Source organism: Macrobrachium rosenbergii, chromosome 11 (assembly GCF_040412425.1).
Source record: "Macrobrachium rosenbergii isolate ZJJX-2024 chromosome 11, ASM4041242v1, whole genome shotgun sequence".
Lineage (NCBI taxonomy): Eukaryota > Metazoa > Arthropoda > Malacostraca > Decapoda > Palaemonidae > Macrobrachium > Macrobrachium rosenbergii.
This window is the reverse complement of record NC_089751.1, coordinates 38,685,617-38,705,616: the sequence shown is the minus strand read 5'-3', so window position 1 is coordinate 38,705,616 and position 20,000 is coordinate 38,685,617. Positions and strand designations below refer to the sequence as shown.

The following is a 20,000-nucleotide window of genomic DNA, read 5'->3' as shown; positions in this document are numbered from 1 at the left end:
TAAATGGAAACATTAATAATAATTACATATTATAGAAAAATAAACCTACCTTCACTTGGATTTTACGAAAGCAATATCTACTTGTCTTTTAAAATTTTCATATGAAAGTTAAGAGAAATTTCGATGTAAGCATTCATTAATTTATCTATCTATCTATATATATATATATATATATATATATATATATATATATATATATATATATATATATATATATATTCAATGGGAGCAGATTGACTAATAACGGACTTCTCCGTCCAGAAAACCGCCGACTCATTTTGGAATGTGACAATGAAATGCTTTCATTCTCCCCTCTTCCTACATGGCTGATTTTACGCTGAATTATTATTTATTAGGTTTTTAGTTAGCTAAAGTTTAAGTAAAACCACTGGAAGCACACGACAGCATCTTTCTCTTGAATAAAAAGGTGTAATTAAGGTCACGGCGTTGAGTCGTAAACAAAGTCTAACTGTGAGCATTGATTCAAAACGCATAATACAAATGGACGTCACTCTACTTACGAAGACACTGAAGTGGTCCCGCCATTTTTCTCATCAACAGCGGGAGGCCATTCCCGTCTTTTCTCGAAGCCACTTATTATCATAATTTCACCTGCAGTTTCTCTTAAACGACGGCAAACTCAGCCTTGTGAAATATCCGTTGCAATGCACGTCAAAATCACAACTACAAACCGAACTTTTGAGGGAAAAAACCAAAGCGTTAGCTGCATGAAGGCACAGCCAATGGCGACAGGTCTCATTGCCGCTGGCCAATGGCAGCCGTCAACTTGAGAAGCCCTCCAGCCAATCCCGTGGCTTTATTCTTCAGCCTAGCAGAAACAAGTGGCTTCTGATTGCCTTTCGGGTCTCTTGAGGCTAATTTGAAGTTTTGTGTGTGTTGGGGAATACATCAGCCGTCTCAACATTCGATGACAAGTTGTTAGTGTGTTAGCGGTGCTGGAAGACACAGGGCCCGTTCTGCTGACTGTGACACTGTGATAGTTTCGTGATCATTTGAAAAGAAGTAATTTTTTTTTATATATATTTAAAAGTGCTTATTGGCGGGTACAGTGCCGAGGGTTTTTTTTTTGTTATCTTGCGCGCTGTTGTTTGAATTTGAAATGGTTACGAAACAAAGATGAGTGCTGAAACATTGTGATATTTTACGCTCCTATGGGTATGAAGTGTGCACAAAAGCAATTACTGAAATGAATGCCAGATTTGTAATGATAATTGTCTTTTGCAAGTTTTCGAATACTATGTTAGTGTTTATAACAATAAGTATAAAGTTCAGATTTGAACTCACAACTCATATATACTTACAAAAATTTATTCATTCATTCATTTATATAGATAACAAACAAATTCGAAACAGAATCATAAATTCATAAAGAACGCCATGACATGATTACCATATATATATATATATATATATATATATATATATATATATATATATATATATAATGTGTGAGTACGAGTGAAATCCGATATTTCCACTGAGCCAGAATAACAGAGATAAGACTTTTCATTGTTAAATGGTCGGTCACATTTTTAAAAATTTACACACACACACACACACACACACACACACACACACATATATATATATATATATATATATATATATATATATATATATATATATTATATACATATATATATCTATGTATATATATATATATATTACATATAAAATGCAAATTCACTGAAATTTTCCCAGATCTAAACTGGTAAAATTTTGGAATCTTTAGCGCCTCAAAAATGCATAGAATCCAATATTGGGTTTTGCCCATCGTAATTTAATTACAAAGCCAGAGCATAATCAAGAATAACGATAGTGGCAACATGTTAACCAAATAAATGCGATCTTTCAGGCATATTGTAAACATGAAAGTGCTTAAAAAAATGCACTCAGTGTTATCATATTACTGATGGTCCCATTCCTTACAAAGTAAAAGGAATTTTGTTCCATATTATACTACATATATATGTATATGTATATATATATATATATATATATATATATATGTATATATATATATATATATATATATATATATATATATATACATACATATAAGTAAAATACGAAATTAGCAGACATTTCCTTACTCATAATTCAAATTAATAACAGAGCAGAAGAAAAATAATAATAATAAGACAGAGAAATTAACAGGACCGGCTATACAAATTTAAACAATGGAATGGCAAAAGCTTAGTTACTAAAAACAATCCCCGCTTTCTCTCTCATTATACAATAAATTTATTTAGAAGTTATCATTTATGCGATTCAGTGAGGCATAAGATATTATGAGTTAATGCCATCTTTACTCCCGAAAGTGTATGAACATGAATTTGTGAATACTTAAATGTACAGGAAAATTTTACGGAGCTGATTTCGAAAGAAATAAATAATCTTTTTTAGGTAACGTGTGAGTTAAACCCGTCAGTCTACTAGGCGGAAACCGGTATCATCAAAAGATCTTATTTTTAATGACAAGAAGGAACACAAATTGCATAAAGCTGCTTAATTGATATTGGACGTCGAGTAACATTCCTATTTTGTTTTGTTACTTTTTTTTGTAACTGATGCTTGATTGGTCATTAAAGGAAGCCAATAGATATTATCCTCGATGTAATACAAAGTTACAAGAAAAGAGGCAAATTGCATATAAGCTGTTTAACTGATATTGCAACATGGAACGTATCTTTAAATTTTCTTTTTTTTCTTCTTCTTCTTTTTTGGTAGCTACGTGGCCACACCTTCATGAAGTATCAAGTTGGCTTTGCATCTCCACCCATACTGAATTTAGCTCTTTGTCCAGTGAGACTCGTAATTATTGGAGGCATGAAAGCGGTCTTAAATGAACGGTAACCACCATTTCTAGATACGGGATGATATGCATTAGGAAGGAACCCGATCAAATAACTGCCTTTGTGGTTATATGTGCTACAGTCCTCAAAAGAGACAGCTGTTTCATACTTGATTCGGTGCCCTTGGTGCCTCTAATTTCGTCGGGGAAAACGAACGGCGGTCAAGATGACTTCTCCTTGACTTTCTATCTCTTTCTCTCTCTCCCTCTTTTTTTTTTTTAGGCTGAGGATAGGGAAGATGAAACGAGAATGTTTGTCCACTATAGACACTTTCTTTACAGAATTTGCATGCAGTCCTATCTTCCCTCACTTCGTGTTGAGCACAATCTCCTGACATTTGTTATCTACACTCTGATTCTCACTGGAACAAACCGGCACCTCTGTCCATTTATATATATGGTTTTGCTCTAATCACTTCTGTTCTCATAATTTTCACTCATGCTCCGAACTCATTTCATCCGTTTTAAATTTTTGAGACCCTAGTATCTAATTTTAAATCAGGGATTAACAAAGACCTTAGACTTCCAACGTCTATATCTCCAGTTGAGCAGTTTTGAGATCTTGATATTTTTCTTTTATTTATCCATTTGCTTCGTTAAGCTTCTGAATAACCTCTATTCTTAAGAGGTTATTCAGAAATCCTATGCATCGAAAATAGTCACTGAAATAAGAAGGATCAGAAAACATGCAGTAATTTTCCTTCAATTAGGAATAGGAACGATTACATATCGAGTTGCAAAACCTACTGAGAGAACGATACGAAATTCATGGAAACCAAGTTTAAAGCAAACACACATTATATATATATATATATATATATATATATATATATATATATATATATATATATATATGTATATATATATATATATATATATATATATATATATATATATATATATATATATATATACACATATATATATATATATATATATATATATATATATATATATATATATATATATATATATATATATATATACATGCATACACACACACGTGCGTGCGTGCATGAAGTGCTACTTGTTATCTTTATCTTCAGAGGCACATCTTCAGTTGAAAATTTACCTTTAATAAGAATATCTAACTTATTTGCCACTGTAATATTAATGCTGCCATCTGCATTGTGACTACGAAATGACAAGAATAGTCCATGCGAGGAAGCAATGCTAAACATTCAGTTAAACTTTCTCAGTGAAGCCAACTTATTCTGTGTTAGTGATGCTTATTTACAATACAAACAACTGGGGGTCATCTTTATTCGTTATGCGTCTCATAAAAAATTATAGTATCTATCTATGTGTGATCATTATAATTATGATAATGGTTGCCGTTAATGTAAACTTTAATTTTTTCAAGTCACAATATTTTCTGGTTTCATTAGCTTCTGGAGGTACAAATTATGTAGCAGAATAATGATTAGCCTCCAGAAGATGAGAGTGAAGGAGTTCAGGCGAGGAAGAGAAAGACAATAAAGAAGTTACCAAAGAGAGAGGACTCAATTGTCTCTATAAATCAATAGCTTTACGGAAGCACGAGAGAGATAGAGATGATAGTATGTGATTTAATGTGATGCTGACTTTAACTCCGGCGAGAGAGGGAAAGAGATCTGGCGGGAAGTTGGGGGTAGAGAGTGGGATTGATGGTTTGGTGGGTGGGGTGGGGGGTGGTGTTGAGAAGAGCGACGTCTCCGTCTCATAGGCCTGCATCCTCTGGCTGAATAAATAAGATGAATTAATGTACGTGACACAAGATTCTGTCTGTCGAGCCTTTCACTGTCGATGAGGGGCGTGTATATATGTGAGAGCGTTACGAGGCGCTTATGTGCCCGTAGACTGTGCTCCAGCGTGCATGCATGCATACAGTATATGTCAGCAATCTTTTAATTCATCTTTTCACCTCCGTTTCCTTTCTCGGCCGATACAGGTAGTAGTAAGCCTATTATCAGGGATTTACTTCATACTGTAAAATAATGTTTGTGTGTGCGCGCGCGCGTATTTGTAATATGAAGCTATGATACCATGGCTTGCAGAGTCCAAAACCTACAATGATTTAAAATTGGCTTAGATGACACAGAACGAAACTGACTGCTAAAATACATCGAAGCATGTGTCTTTGTACCCATATTTGTAAGATGGAAGTCTGACATTACGAACTGTAGAAAGCAAAACGAATAATAATGGAAAGCTTAAATAAAGTGAAATGAGCCAGAGGAGGTTCGGTATGTGGTCTCCTCATACCGGATCCTTGAAACAATGTAAAGAACCTTGAGAGGGTCCTCGAGAGATTAGAACAGTTTTAGTGATTCGGACTCAGAATTAATCGTCTTCCTTCTTTACAGCACAGTAAACGAAAATTTCGCCTTCGATGTTCGAGTCCGCAAGTTTCTGAGATATTCTGACGCCATCTGGTGGATTTTTAAATTTATGTGTTCGCGGGTACATACATATATATTCATTTGCAAGTGCAGCTACACCATGCAAACAGAATACTGGTATCGAAAAATATACAGATCTACTGGAAATATGTAACACATGTCAGGCTGTATGCTCTTACCGATTCATTAACTGAAATCATTAGTGACGTGTACTTGCCTAACCATTTTCTCTGTCCGCGCATCTGCAGCCGTTTTTAAATGCCCCTTATTTAGAAAGTGAATTAGTGCCAATTTAAATATATCTTAATCTTATATTCAGTTATCTTTAATGAATCATTTCCTCTGAAAAATAATGCGGAAATATGTCAGAATACATATTTTCCTCCACACATACCGCCCTTTTTTTCCAGTCTTCCGTGAGTCAAAAGAGATCTTAATCCTCTCTGGCTTTAACCAGCGCAGAGGCATGTTCCGATATCGTGGTAAGGTAACACGGAAATCATACACTCTCGAAAGAAATGTCCGTCACTGACTGACTTGCCCTCCGGTCTTGGTTTAAAGAAGAAGAGTAAAAGCTAAATTTGTGCAGAAATCCCAGGATTACTGTTACTGAACACATAATTCTGTTGGACGTTAATTTTTCTAGTCTGGGTCTGTTCAAACGGAGGGCTTTGCCTTACGCTCCATCTGGGTAAACACCCCTTGCAAAACTGCGCACAAGAAGTGCGTAGTTTTCCAAAATCTCCAAAAGGGAATTTTGAAAATTTCACACCTTCCTTAACGACTGGTTTTGTCGGACACATTTCCACCACACACCCTCTTATCGCATGTCAGCGTGTCAGTTGTGTTTTCTCTCTCTCTCTCTCTCTCTCTCTCTTACTTTGTCTGTCCATCCCCCTCCCTCTTTCTGACTGGGTCAGGTCCAAATTAACTTGGGCATGCATATCCAATTCCTCTGTGGGTTGTAACCCTTAGGGTTGCGTTGTCGGCAACTCTCATCTGGGACGTAAATTATCTTGTAATCTTCGGTTTCTGTCATTTGGGTGCTTACATTGCTCAACATTATTTCGTTCTCGTTTGCTTGTTTTTCTTCAACATATTGGTTTTTTCAGAAAACATATTATTTTAATCGCTGGCCGATGCTGGAGATCCAAACAGCCGATTCTTTCCAGATAGCCCTCTCAACAAAATATATTGAATGACAAATTTGACATAATTATATTGTAGTTTCTTGTCTCTCTCATTTTTCTATATTTTTTTATGTGACTTTCAAGGCAAAATCTGCCTCCATCTGCCTTCGCCCACTCACCCTCAAGAAATGCAAAACTAACCACAGTTATCTGGCATTTAGATTTCTTTCTTTGTGTCGTGTTAGCATTCCTTCTGTTTCCTTCTCGAGTTCTCCCCTCTGTAGCCATTGCCATGTTTCGTTGCTGGCCAGTTCTTTAGTCTGTTTCATGTACTGTCCGTGCGTGCAGTTATTATTATTATTATTATTATTATTATTATTATTATTATTATTATTATTGCTGTTGTTGTTGTTGTTTTTGTTATTATGAATGTTATCTGTTTTAAACTTGCAAGTTTACAACTCCAAGCCTATCTTTCATATTTTTCACTGGCGCGATTTCAGTTATATTGCATGCAATTGTCATTACATCCAATCTAACAAAATTTCACTAGTCCACACAGTTACTAGTCTTATTGTCATAATAATGATTCTAGCATATATCTACAGGTGAAAGCTTCACTCTCAATAAGCAAATGAAAATTAGCGCTAGGCTTCAGACATTTTGCTGCACAGCACGTGAAAAAAAAACATTTATTATAAACTTCATTTTCAGAGGCATATATTGAGCAAGGTGTACAATATTCTCTCCACGAAAGACTTTAAGCAACATGAACTCCCATAACACTGAGAAGTGAGATGTTCAATTGGGTGTAATTCATAGAAGACTACGGCTTAATGAGGCCATTTTTTCCGATGGCCTTAACGTCTGAAAGTGTAGGCACGTTTCCTCGAGGCGTTATTGCAAAACCAGGTATATATAATCCAGTTAGGCAATCAATCCTCAAGGTCGTATAGCCTCAAGTGTTTGCCAGAGGTGATATTGCCTAAAGGCTTAAGTGGGGTTCCGAAGGGTCATTTAGTTTGAAATCCTTGATGTGCTTTCTTAATGTCATGGCATTTGAAGAATTGAGGTCAAATCTTGCCATTTACAGGCATACTTGAAAGAACATATGATTTGAAGACTTTATTGTGTTTTTATAGGTTTATTTCATCTGAAGGATTAAATGTCTCTATAAATAAACATTCTCCACATAGTATGGTGCGTCTTTTAAAAGGAGCTGTTGTCTGAAGTCCTAGGTGCATTCTTTGAATAAATCATGGCCAAAAGGTATAAGTTCAGAACTACTTACAGTCCGAAGTCCTAAATGAATTTTTTTTAAGTGCTTGCAGTACGAATGCCGAAGTGCATTTATTACAGGACCGACAGCCAGAACCCTTTATTCATTTGCTGAAGGACTTACAAGCTTAAAGCCTCAGTGCTTTTCTTGAAGGACCTATGGCCAGATTCTCCTGGTTCATTTACTGAATGACTTATGATGTGAATGCTCAAGTCCATCTCTTGAAGGACTTTCAGTCAGAATACCTCGCTTGATTTTCTAAAATGCCTAGAGGCCTAAGTACATTTCTTGAAGGACTTGTAGATTTAAAGGCTTAAGCGCATTTCTTGAAAGCCGTGTTGACTCAAGGCTTGAGTTACTTTCCTGAAGTCATCTTGAAATTTAGGCAAGTCTATTAAATAAAGTTTTCTTCATCAGAAATTTTCTCTAAATCTTTGAGTTGCTCCTGATTTTCACCTTCCGAAAGCTTTGTTTAAAATTGTACCAACTGAAAGCTTGAGTTTCTCCAGAAGGCCATTTTATCTTATGTCTTGATGCTTTTCTGTAACGTCACATCTGAAAGTTAAAAGCTTTTCCAAAGGCACTTGTCTTAGACATTTAAGTCCAGTATGCAATGAAAAACATTTTACAATGTAAATATAACAAAGTTTCTCTCTACCTTTTTGAATTTTATTGAGTTTTCCCATGATATATCAACACAATGAATTTGTCTCAAATGCGCATCGCCTGTAAAGGCTTATAAAACTGGTCCACAAACCCCATTTAGATACTGCATTAAAATCCGTTCAGAGTGTCTGTTCATACCCACACTTGGATACTAATATATCATTACAGGCATATAGTTTCCATGATAAGGAAAATTCCTCCATAACTACGGAGTTAAACGCAATCAATGTAATTCCTTTATTATCCATAATTATATTCACTTTAGTTACGAACTCTTTGCCCTTTAGGATGGGTGTTTTCTCCATCTCTGTTCAATAAAAGCTTATTTATATACATGATGCAATAGCTTGTTTAAGACGTATTCTACTTGCTTTAAGATTCAAGGGAACTTCTTTGGCTTTTTTTTCCGCAGACTTTACTTTTGCTCCTCTGGAGATTAATTTTTTTCTATTTTATTTTTAACACTGAGCCCTTTGCTATCCCCTTGGAGGCAGGTTCGCTAAAACATTCCTCCTTCTGCGAAGCTGGGCCTGATTTGGGTTGATGATAGTCCTTCTCCGGCATTGTATGATCGCCTGTTATGCAAAAACAGATGGGAAAGGGAACTCGATGCCCTTATCTTGAACAGACTGGGTGGAAATAACAAAAACAAGAACGAGGGAAAATGAGAGGTGATCTCCAGGGATGAGATGATGAGAGAGAGAAAAAAAAAAAGAAACTGAAACGCAAGCTCTGAAATGAGACTGTAACTAACATATTGCTTATAATATAATTTAGCAGAAAGTTATAATTCCTGAAAAAAAGCGCTGAAACACTCGTTATTATAAAAGAAAGAAGAAAAATGACAAAACAGGTCTCTCTCTCTCTCTCTTTCTGCACTGTTTATAATACATGAATGAGTGAATTAATGGCGTGTTGGTAAATTGCTTACAGGTTGTATTCTAATTTCCTATTTCCCAAACATGTCGCGAGAAAATTAAAATTAATGAATGTTCGGGGGAAAAAAAGGAAGCGGACATTACATTCCTACGAGGCTAGGAGAAGTTCACTTTCCTACGAACATCGTACGTCATATGCGAAATGATAAATATATTCAAATCATGAAAGAAACTTTTCAATTAAGGCAAAATCGTCCTCAATACTGAAATAAGCGCATCGTTTGGCGATGGTTAGGGAAGGAGATAATGTTAATTTGACATTTAACTTATTGCTTAACGAAAGTGACTTGCGTGAAAGGATGCCAGGTAGGAATGAAAAGCCATTTTTGACAACTAGATGTTAGAGGATCTAAAATGAAACAGGGATGAGCTTACTATAATAACTTTGATCCACACACCTTATTTACATATGTTTTCCTGTTCGTTTTCCATACCCTCTGTGTAATTTATTCCCTTTATCTTTGTTCCGATTCCTATGACTTTATGTCGTCTAAGAGATGAATACATTATTTCCTTTAAGGATGAAAACATCTCTCATTTTGTTTTTTATCGACGAGCATTTATAAAATTAGCTTTAAAGGACAGTTAGATATGTCATCCTTGCAATTCTTGTTTATGTAGAAACCTCCCCAGTAATTTTCTTCATTAACAATCTACCCCTGCTTATACTTGTTATGAAGGAGGTTTTGGAAAGGGAAGCCCTTAGTATCCGGGAAGAGGGAGAGTGCATGCAAGATAAAGAGAACTGACGCAGTGTTTATAAAGGGTTCAGAATTCTGCCGATGATCTTGTCCTTCAGGTTTTGTTAGCATTCATACTCATTTTAACGATTACGCTCCATCTGGAAAATCACCGGTCCAGTTATAAGCTATGTTTTCGTCCACTTTCAGCTTTCCTTTAGGACTAACAATGAACGACTGAAAACAAAATTAAAATATGTGGCGTTTTAAAAAGCCGAAATTATGACAGGGAAAACGGGGAACTTAGTGGTTGTGAATATAAGGTTACAAATGAGTGAATAAAAGTAAAAAGGCTGGTCTAGATCAATATCCAGAGATAAATAACTAAGTCTAGAATAGTATAACTGGCTGAAATCAAATGCAACAAACGAACTAGGGAGAAGCCACGCAATAAATGCATTGAAATACGCCCCAACAGAAAATAAGCAAGACAGACGTAAACGAATAGATTTAGCGATGTAGAATTATGACGAGTCTCCTGCCCAGAGAGACTGAACAAATCTTCGGTCATTTCTCAATGAGTTGACATTTTATTAATCGCGGCATACCCTGACATTAACGAGGCATTCAGGAACCCAAGGCGCACATTTACAATAAACAAGCACATGGATCACGTTTACACTTTCGTCCTGCGTCCCTGTACCTTGTGTCAGTGTGAATGATGACAAGCACACAGAAGGACATACGTACAGGCTTGTTCATGGGGAGGATGTAGGCTAGGTGGACTAGGGATGTACTATTTGTTATGCATCGTGAATCTATCAGAGGATTATTTCTTAATAAATGGACATTTGCGGACCTGCGCACTATTCTCTCTCTCTCTCTCTCTCTCTCTCTCTCTCTCTCTATATATATATATATATATATATATATATATATATATATATATATATATATATATATATATATATATATATAATATATATATAATATATATATATATATATATATATATATATATATATATATATATATATATGTATGTATGTATGTATGTATAAGTGTATACACAGATCCATGTCCGTGCGTTTTCGTAACTGTTTGCAGGAATTTCTCATAAATCTAAACTGACAATTTGACGTACGCCGTAAACAAATGTACAATAATCACAGCATAGGTCGATATAAAGACGAAGTTGTATATAATTAAAGTGGGAAACCAACATCTATCATTTTTATTGGATAAAATTAAGACACGCACTGCTATCCAGACTACTAAACCCTGAGGATGAACAAACAAATTTTTTTTTTCTGCAAAACCTCAGTGCCAACGATCGTTCTGCCCATTAGAGTCTTTAATGACTAATGGTTGCCTTTAGCACAAAACATCCCCGAAAAGTATTCTTCATGGCAGTGTCCTTAGAATATCAGTAGATGTCTGTAAGACAGCAGAGAACTGGCTTCCTCAATCGCATTCCGATAATAATTAGCAAAACACGACAGTTAATTTCTGAGGACACTGGAGCATTCTTCACTAATATTTGCAGCAAATACTGGAATATCGAAAGTGGATTATCCCAGATTTTGAATGCATCAAGGGCACCACCCTGAAAAGCTGTGCCAGTCCTCTGAGACCGTAGCATCAAGGAATAGTGACTGTTGTTCACCATCTTCAAACAGCTGCCTTGACAGCATCTTAATGAATCAAGTATTACTTTTCACAAAAAAGAAAATTTTTTGGCAACACCCAAGGATTTTGATTCCCTTTCTACAAATAAGAGACGACATAATTGTTTCCTGTGGAAGCACTCTTAAGATTTATAGAATATCCCAAAAAATCAAAGGCTGAATTCTTCTTCTGCCCCTGAAAGGAAAGTAACTGCCCTGTTAAACTAGTTCAAAATGGATTGTCTGGTGCTTTTCACAGACTCACCCTACAGTTAAGGAACTACCTTTTTTAAGCATCGTGTTTATATTATACAAGCAGCTCTTTTCAGACCAGTTCGTGAAAAGCATAAATTTCTAATATAAGACTGACATTGTCTGTGAACATCGGGAAGACAAAGAAAATTGCGCACACCGAAACAAGGGGTAATACAATTTGTGTATGGAGTGCAGTCTTCAGTTACCTTTTACCGATGCACTACACTTAGCTTGGCCACTTGTAAAGCTCAACATCTGAGGCATTTGTCCGTAATATACACTTCTACCACAGAGACATGACTGGTACTGGTTCATAATATAAAAAATGTCTTTCATGAAGGTATGATTTATATAGATCGTGAGGAACTAACTTCCCCTATAAAGGTAAGACAGGTACTGGTTCACGAAAAACTGACTTCTTTCAAAAAGTCTCAGCGGGTGTTATTTCATAAGATGTATACTTTTATAAAGGCACAGCTGGTACGCGTTCAAAAGAGACTGACGTCTTCCATGAAGGCTTGAACGATATTTGTTCAGAAGGAACTGACTTCTTCCATGCAACCAAGACTGGTTCTGATTCATAAGATACTAACTTATTACACGATCGCATGACTCATAAAGTACCGAATCATTTGAGATATGCTGGGACGCAAGTTTAGCACAAGTAAACAAGCAAACGGTCCCCTGAGTTTATTTCTTCTTTGAAAATGATAGGGAAATCCTTGATTCTCTTCTGGCATTGATTTTTCCTACTTTAGGTAGAGTCCTTAGCTCTGGTTGTTTTCACACGAGTGCATCATTTGTTGAAGGACACTTCATTGATGATTTGGCTTTTTAATGGTACACAAGGTACGGTTTCAGGCTTGCTGAAGATGTTGAAAATTTCCCTTTGGCTAAGGTCACGTCAGTTACACGAAGAAAAGGGAAAAATAATTTTCATTCTTTAACAACTCTCAACTTTACTGAAAACTAAAGAAACATCTTCACAAAACAGAAGACTTCAAATTACAGAGACTATAATTTACATTAATTCCTGGAAGGATAAAATGATAAGACATTGTGTTAGTATGTGTGTTGAGCCCAAAAGTACTTAACTGCGAGTCTAAAATCAATAGTAAGATTATCATAAATTCTAATAAAACAAAAGAATAAAGATTCCTGATCATTTTCTCTACAGTAAACTTTCAAAAGTAATAAAAAAAATAAAGATAAGAGCTTGTGATATGGTTTGAAAATGTTGTTCTCCCCATAAACACAGCTGCTAAACAACAAAACCCAGAAACAAGGACAGCATGGAATAGAGAACCTTTGCATGCAACGTCGATATAATGCTACTCGGTTTTGTCATTTTTATTTGCATGGAAAAATGGAAAATGAAACATAACTAGGGATATAACTTCTTGTGCGACAGACGACATTATTTTGGTACTGCTCTCGTAAACCATTTTTAGGAATCTTGCTTTGGTACGTAAAAATTTTAAATGAAGGAATTTCGCCTTCAAATACGAACTGCTTCTGCCGTCTCCCAGGCTCGCCATATACTTTCGTGTCCCTTATACAAAACATATCAATTTACGCAACACTAACAGATCTCCTATTGCTTTTACAGTAATTTAGAACCACCTCCTCTGCCGAGGAGCACAGATAGCCTTAATTTAACTTGACAGAATTTGACATACCGCCATATATCTCGGGAATCCCTGTCTAACTCAACAAGAACATTTATATCTCTCTAAACAATTTATGCACAAAATAACTCGAAGCAGAACATGCTTATAGTTCATGTTACGCCTACAAATGAGTGGGCGGCTCTGTGCACTTTTGATCCAACGGTTACTGTTTCGAAATGAGAGATGAAAGCAATAGACAGCACTGTATAACTGATTTCTAAAATATTTCGTGGAAACAGACTAAAATGAAATCGTTGCATGGCCTGACACAGAAATGTGCTTTAAAATTACTCAATTACAAAACTGTTTACAAATGTGGAGTAACACAAAGATGCATCCATGGATTTGCACTGTTTGGAAAGGTTAATCATTGTCAGCGAACAGATACCAACAGAGAAAAATGAACTGCATGGTATTGCTGCTAGCGCTATTAATTTTTCGCATACTTCTTTTGTCGTTTTTATGGTGAAGAAACCGAGAATGACTAGCGGATCGAATTAGTCGCAGTCCATCAAAATTCGTAGTGTCTGTGTCGACCTAAATATTTAATTAAAAACCAGGTAGTTCTCAACTAGTAGGTCGTACCCTAGGAAGGGTACTGCATAGATAAAGCGCAAATAATCCCATCCCAAAAACTTGATGAAAATCGAAAGGTTAAATCCTCTGGTACCTACCCTCTGTATGGACAAAAGGCATATTGTTGAATGACCATGCTGTTAATGACTTTGCTTGGCCGGCGAGATACCCGGAATCGATCCAACGGGGAAACAACCGACCTTCCTATTTGCTATGAAACAAAGAGAAAATCCGTTATGCCAATGCTAACCTACAGTATAGTGGGTCGCAGCCAAATTTAAGGGGTGCTGAGAACCGATGTTAAACATCCCACGAGCCACTGCCTTTAAAAGGGAAACGCATATTCTAGTGTGTGTGTGTGTATATGTATATATATATATATATATATATATATATATATATATATATATATATATATATATATATATATATATATATATGTGTGTGTGTGTGTGTGTATAGATAGATAGATAATTAGATAGATATTCATATATATTTAATACATATACATATATTTATAGAGATACTACTACACACACACATATATATAGTGTGTATATGTATATCTATAAATATAAATATATATATATATATATATATATATATATATATATATGTGTGTGTGTGTGTGTGTGTATGTATATCTATGAATATATATATGTATAATATATATTTATATATATACACATATATTTAATATATTTATATATATATATATATATATATATATATATATATATATATATTATATATTATATTTATAAATTACACACACACACACACACACACACACACACACACATATATATATATATATATATATATATATATATATATATATATATATATATATATATATATATATGCATACTCAATACAGTCCATCTCATAATTAGAGACGAAAATTAATTACTAGCTAAATGAAGAATCCTGCCAATAGATTCGTCCTCCAAAGAGCCTCTTCAAAGGTGATTTGTTGTTAAAAGATTGTTTTCTCTTGGGAAATTTTTTTTAATGCGTAATTTTGAGAGCTTCCCAATCAACAGAATCAGGTCTGGAAATGTTGTACCATTCAGTATCGGGTCTATTAAAATCCCCAAAACAGAGGATTTCAACATGTGGATACACAGATTACAAGGATTCTTGGCAGGATGTTAGGTTTTTCGCAAAAGGAAAGTTTGAGAGTTATACTGGAAACGAGAAGGATAAGGTACATTGCGGTTGTAGACAGGCAAATCTGAGCGAAATTGCATTAAAACTTTGGGGGTTTGCGGTCCAAAAGTCAAGCGACAAGTGCATTCATGTTTACATAAGCAGAAACGAATATGATTATGTCAAGAGAACCAGATAAGTAGAGTCACATAATTATATACCCACTTTCACAAATAGTGCAACGACGAGGAAGGCTATGGATACAAAAGGAAATAGTTTACAGAAATAACATGGGACTTCCATTAATACATCTAAACAACTGTTATTAGGACACCTTCCTCAAAGGAAAATACTGTAATAACTTTACATTTTCCTTGACACTTTTGCCTATGTTTTTGATTTTTGCCACATTTCATATTTCTTCAGCATTCGTTTTATCAAACGTGAAGGCTGCACTGCTTCACAATCTTTCGCTTTATGTGTTACTCCACTATTCTGTATGTTCCTAATTCGGATATCTTTTTTTTGTGTTTGGTACGTACTTTGTATCAAACAGAACTACAGCATTACATAAAAATATTCCACATATTTTTGGTGTTGGATGTTTAACTCAGTAACGTGGTTAATATCTGGAATGAATGTCGGCTTTCCTGTTGTCTCAACACACTGAATTCAGACATGGATGGTCATCTGTTCCTTAATTACTTTTCTTGACTTTACAATTATTTTCATAACATTTGGCCATTTTGTTTGTCTTAGGCGCGTGTCAGACGTAGAGGTAAAATTATCAACAACAGAAATGAATAGGAGACGCAATTAAAAAACCGAACTGAAATCAGTTAAAATAAAAGAAAACCACAATATTGAGATTTGACATATCTCTCTCTCTCTCCCTCTCCTTTGGAACTAATTTAACCTTCAGGTAATTCGCCAGAACTAATTACACTGAGTTAATGACCTGGTTTTACACCATCATGTTGATTGCAGAAGCGATGGGCGGCGTTTCTTTCAAGTCAGACTAAGTCTGAGGCTTGAGTGTAAGGAAAAGGAAAAAAGGGAGAGGGAAGACAGAAAAGAATATAATAACGGAGGGAGTAAAGAAAACTCAGAAGAGGAGGAGGAGAAGGAGGGAGTAAAAATCAGAGATGCAACGTAGTAATTAAGCAAAAATGATGTTGCAGTTCGGTTAAAATTTTATGATGTTGTTCGAAGCTCATTTGCCCTGCAGATATTTTCCTCCTTTATTCTTTCATCTGTCTATTTATCCACCTATCCTCATGTATACCAAACGAAGTATGTATGCACAGTTTGAGTAGTCTAGCCTTCAATATTCTAAATTTTATACACACGTTTGAATGGGAATGTGAACGTATGTCGCAGATGCTTTATTAAACCCATTCAGAAATCATATGATAATGCTGGCTTATGTTATTCTCTTTATTCATTACAGTTCTTCCTTTATCTTCCACAAAACAAAAATTTTGCTTCGTGATTACAGGTTGCCAATCCCCGTACTAGTTATCAGTTTCATAGTAGTATCATGAAATTTCTTTCTTTGCTTCGTTATCGTATCCCATTACGCATTCATGTCCTTTTATTCTCTCTCTCTCTCTCTCTCTCTCTCTCTCTCTCTCTCTCTCTCTCGCATGAATGCACATGCTCTAGATACTTCCTTCTTATCTTCCCAATCTATTCCCGTGTTCTTACCTGATGCCTACCCACACAAGCACCTGCGCAATGCACAAGACATTTGATGAGCAGCGATATGCATTAGGCACAATTAAGTGAGAGAGAGAGAGAGAGAGAGAGAGAGAGAGAGAGAGAGAGAGAGAGAGAGAGAGAGAACTACCTCATCGCCTGCCGCCGCCACCTCTACCTCCATCGCCGGGGCTCATTGCGGTCAGGTTGGCTCAAGCTACAATTATCTTCATGAGGCATCCCGTGGGGGGTAAAGTGGCGGTGTTGGGATGATTATGTGGGTATTTCACGCTCAGCTGTGGAGGTGTTTGGAGAAGTCGGTGGAACCATCCATGCTCGGGTCCAGTGCGTGTGTGTGTGTGTGTGTTTGTATGTGTGTGTGTGTGTTTGTGTGTGTCTCTAAAAGGGTATCTAGTCTTCCCTCTCTGGTCGTGCATAGCGTGTGGCGCCTCCGCTGCAATGCGCGCTGTTGAAGGAGGAGCCTCAGGTTGCCCACAGTTATCTCCTTCTGTCTTCTTCGGCTGGTCTTTCGACTTCTGGACTCCCCTCCGCTCTGCTTCTGTCGCCCTCTCTCTCCTTCTCTTTCTCTCTCTCTTCGTTCTTTCTAATTCCCTTTCACTAATTTCGTTCGTTCATCCAACCATCTGATCCTCTTGCTCTGTCCTTCAATCAGTGCTTTCTAAAAGAAAATTGTTTATTGTAAATAGCTTCAAAGCGAACCTTCTGTTGATTTATAACCATATTCCTAGTGATGAAACGCGGTAAACGCAAAACCTCCCTTTTGGATTGCATGCAGTATAAATTTCTCTTCGTTTTCAGAGCAGTGCAAATTGCAAGAAGGCACGATAAGTGATATGCTATGATCGATGTGTTGTTTGCGAGAGATAGTGACTAAGTTGTTACCTATCAGCCGTGGCATAAACGCTATCGATGCTCGATACTTCAACGAGTGATAAAGTAGTGATCCATCTTAATGAAAGTCTGGACATTTCCTTTTTTGGCTTTGAGAAAAAATAAAGCCTTTGCAAGAAAGTGACAGTGATAACTAATGCGGAGAGATATCGTCTGTTGGTCTGTGCATAAAAGGGTCTCGGAGTCCATCGAACGTGTTCGAGTCCCCGTTTTGAAAATCTGTTGAAATCTCCCCGTCTCTCTGAATAGAGGAACTTCTTCGGTTAAACACGGGAAAGGGAAAAAGCATGAAGTCCTGTGCACTCGGGCCCCCTACTGATATGAGGGAGCCCCTTAAAGTCAGCCGTTGAGCCCTTGCTTTACAGGGGGCTAGAGACTACGCGAGAAAGGCAGAGACGGAGAGAAAGACAGAGGGAAAGAGAGAGAGAGAGAGAGAAAGAGGGAGAGAGACAGAGAGGAGTTATAACACACGGCATGTAAGGAGCAAGCAGGCAGAGGAGCGGCCATGAGTTGGCGGGAGGCTGGTTCTCTAGTGATGCTGGGCGGAGTGCAAGTGATTCTGGTCTTGGTATTGCTCTCTCCTCTGCAACCCGCGCACGCTACTTGGTGGTAAGTACTCTTACTAAAAAATGAAGAAGAAAAAACCTGTTCATGTCTGTATTACTTAAGGACATCACAAAAAGCAAGGGAATCCAAGGAAGAAAGAAATGAAGCAGCATATCTCGGAGGGAGAGGTAAGCTGCTCTTTCGAGAGAGCTCCTTCTCGATATCCTGCCCTTTTGCATCGGCGAAAAGGAGGACAGACAACTGGTCAGAAGGTTCCTCGTTCTGAGAGGAATCGCAGGCCCTGTATCCCGAAGGAATTGGAGATCTTGATGATTGATTGATTGATTGCATATGAATTTTGTTGCGAGTCAGGTAAGCTCATTATTTGTATGATTACGGATGCCGCGATCAGATGAGATGAATTCTTGCATTCTTTTTTCTTTCTTAATAATCACAGATGCAGGGTAACGGTCAGTGTGCTGTCTTGGTGTGATTACAGACGTTTTGCGGCAACTAGTTTTAAAGAAAAAATTGATGATAACTTATAAAAAGACCGGATTAAACCACTGTTTAAAAAGAAAAATCCCTGGTCACATTGCTTGGTGTTATTTTTTCGCTATTTTGTACTTTTATCTTAGCAACATTACTCATATGATGCAATATCTGTAGGCATCGCAACAATTAATGGGTGAGGAAGCCAAAGAACCCAAAGTTGAAAGGAGAAATTTCTTCCTCTCCTTCTTCCAGCGGGAAAGTAAAATTATTTTTACACGGTGTTAAATATGCTTTCTTAATATCTTTCAGTTACAGAAGTAATTTATAAATCATTCTTTCTCTCTCTCAAATTCACGTAACTTGGCTACTGATCTCAGTAAGCAAATGCGTCTTCATTGCTCTCTCTCTCTCTCTCTCTCTCTCTCTCTCTCTCTCTCTCTCTCTCTCTCTCTCTCTCTCTCTACGGAATCGTAATTAACTTCTTGCCTCTATCCTCTCCAACTTTCGGGAGAAATTCCCTCTCCCTCTCTAGTGCTCCTTCTTCCTTTTAATCTATCATTCAATGGCCCTGTGATCCTTTAAAGGCTGACAAATTCTCACCCGAGATGACAACTTACCGTCAATTTTTAATGCTGTGTAATTCTGTAAAATTAATGAAACTGCTCACACTTTCTTCTGTTCCCTCTGCCATACCTTATATGATGAGCTTTTGTTTCTTGCCAGTTGTTTTCTTTCTTTGTAGTCAGATGATTTTTTCCTTCTGATGACAGAAGCAATTATTTCCAAAAGATTTACGAGGTTTCAAGTCTGTTGACATTTCTGCAGATGTGACAAGAATAACTATGTTTTAAATTACACAGGAGTGAGAAGATGCGGCTATATATATATGTATATATGTTTTATATATATATATATATATATATATATATATATATATATATATATATATATATATATATATATATATATATATATATATATACATATATATATATATAATATAAACTGGACGTGCAAATGAGGCCTCTTGAGATGAATATGTAAAATGCAAAATGTAAACGTGAGCAAGAAATAGAAAGG

The 20,000-nt window shown here is 36.3% G+C and overlaps 1 protein-coding gene and 1 long non-coding RNA gene across 3 annotated transcripts in view; one reads left to right on the top strand and one right to left on the bottom strand.

Moving 5' to 3' along the window:
• The window catches only part of LOC136843338 (uncharacterized), a 41,612-nt gene extending 40,953 nt beyond the window's left edge, over nt 1-659 (bottom strand). The window contains exon 1 of the long non-coding RNA XR_010854528.1: nt 522-659. This is a non-coding gene — a long non-coding RNA (uncharacterized lncRNA). The remainder of the gene's footprint in view (nt 1-521) is intronic.
• A 242-nt stretch (nt 660-901) lies between these two features.
• Nucleotides 902-20,000, top strand: part of LOC136843337 (protein Wnt-2b-A-like) — a 93,078-nt gene continuing 73,979 nt past the window's right edge. The window contains exons 1-2 of one of the 2 annotated variants that reach the window (XM_067111626.1): nt 902-1,023; nt 17,787-18,488. In XM_067111626.1, coding sequence (XP_066967727.1) covers nt 18,385-18,488 — 104 coding nt within the window. In that variant the 5' untranslated portion in view covers nt 902-1,023; nt 17,787-18,384. Of the gene's footprint in view, nt 1,024-17,324; nt 17,455-17,786; nt 18,489-20,000 lie in introns of those variants that run through there. The other variant, XM_067111627.1, reaches the window with a different exon arrangement.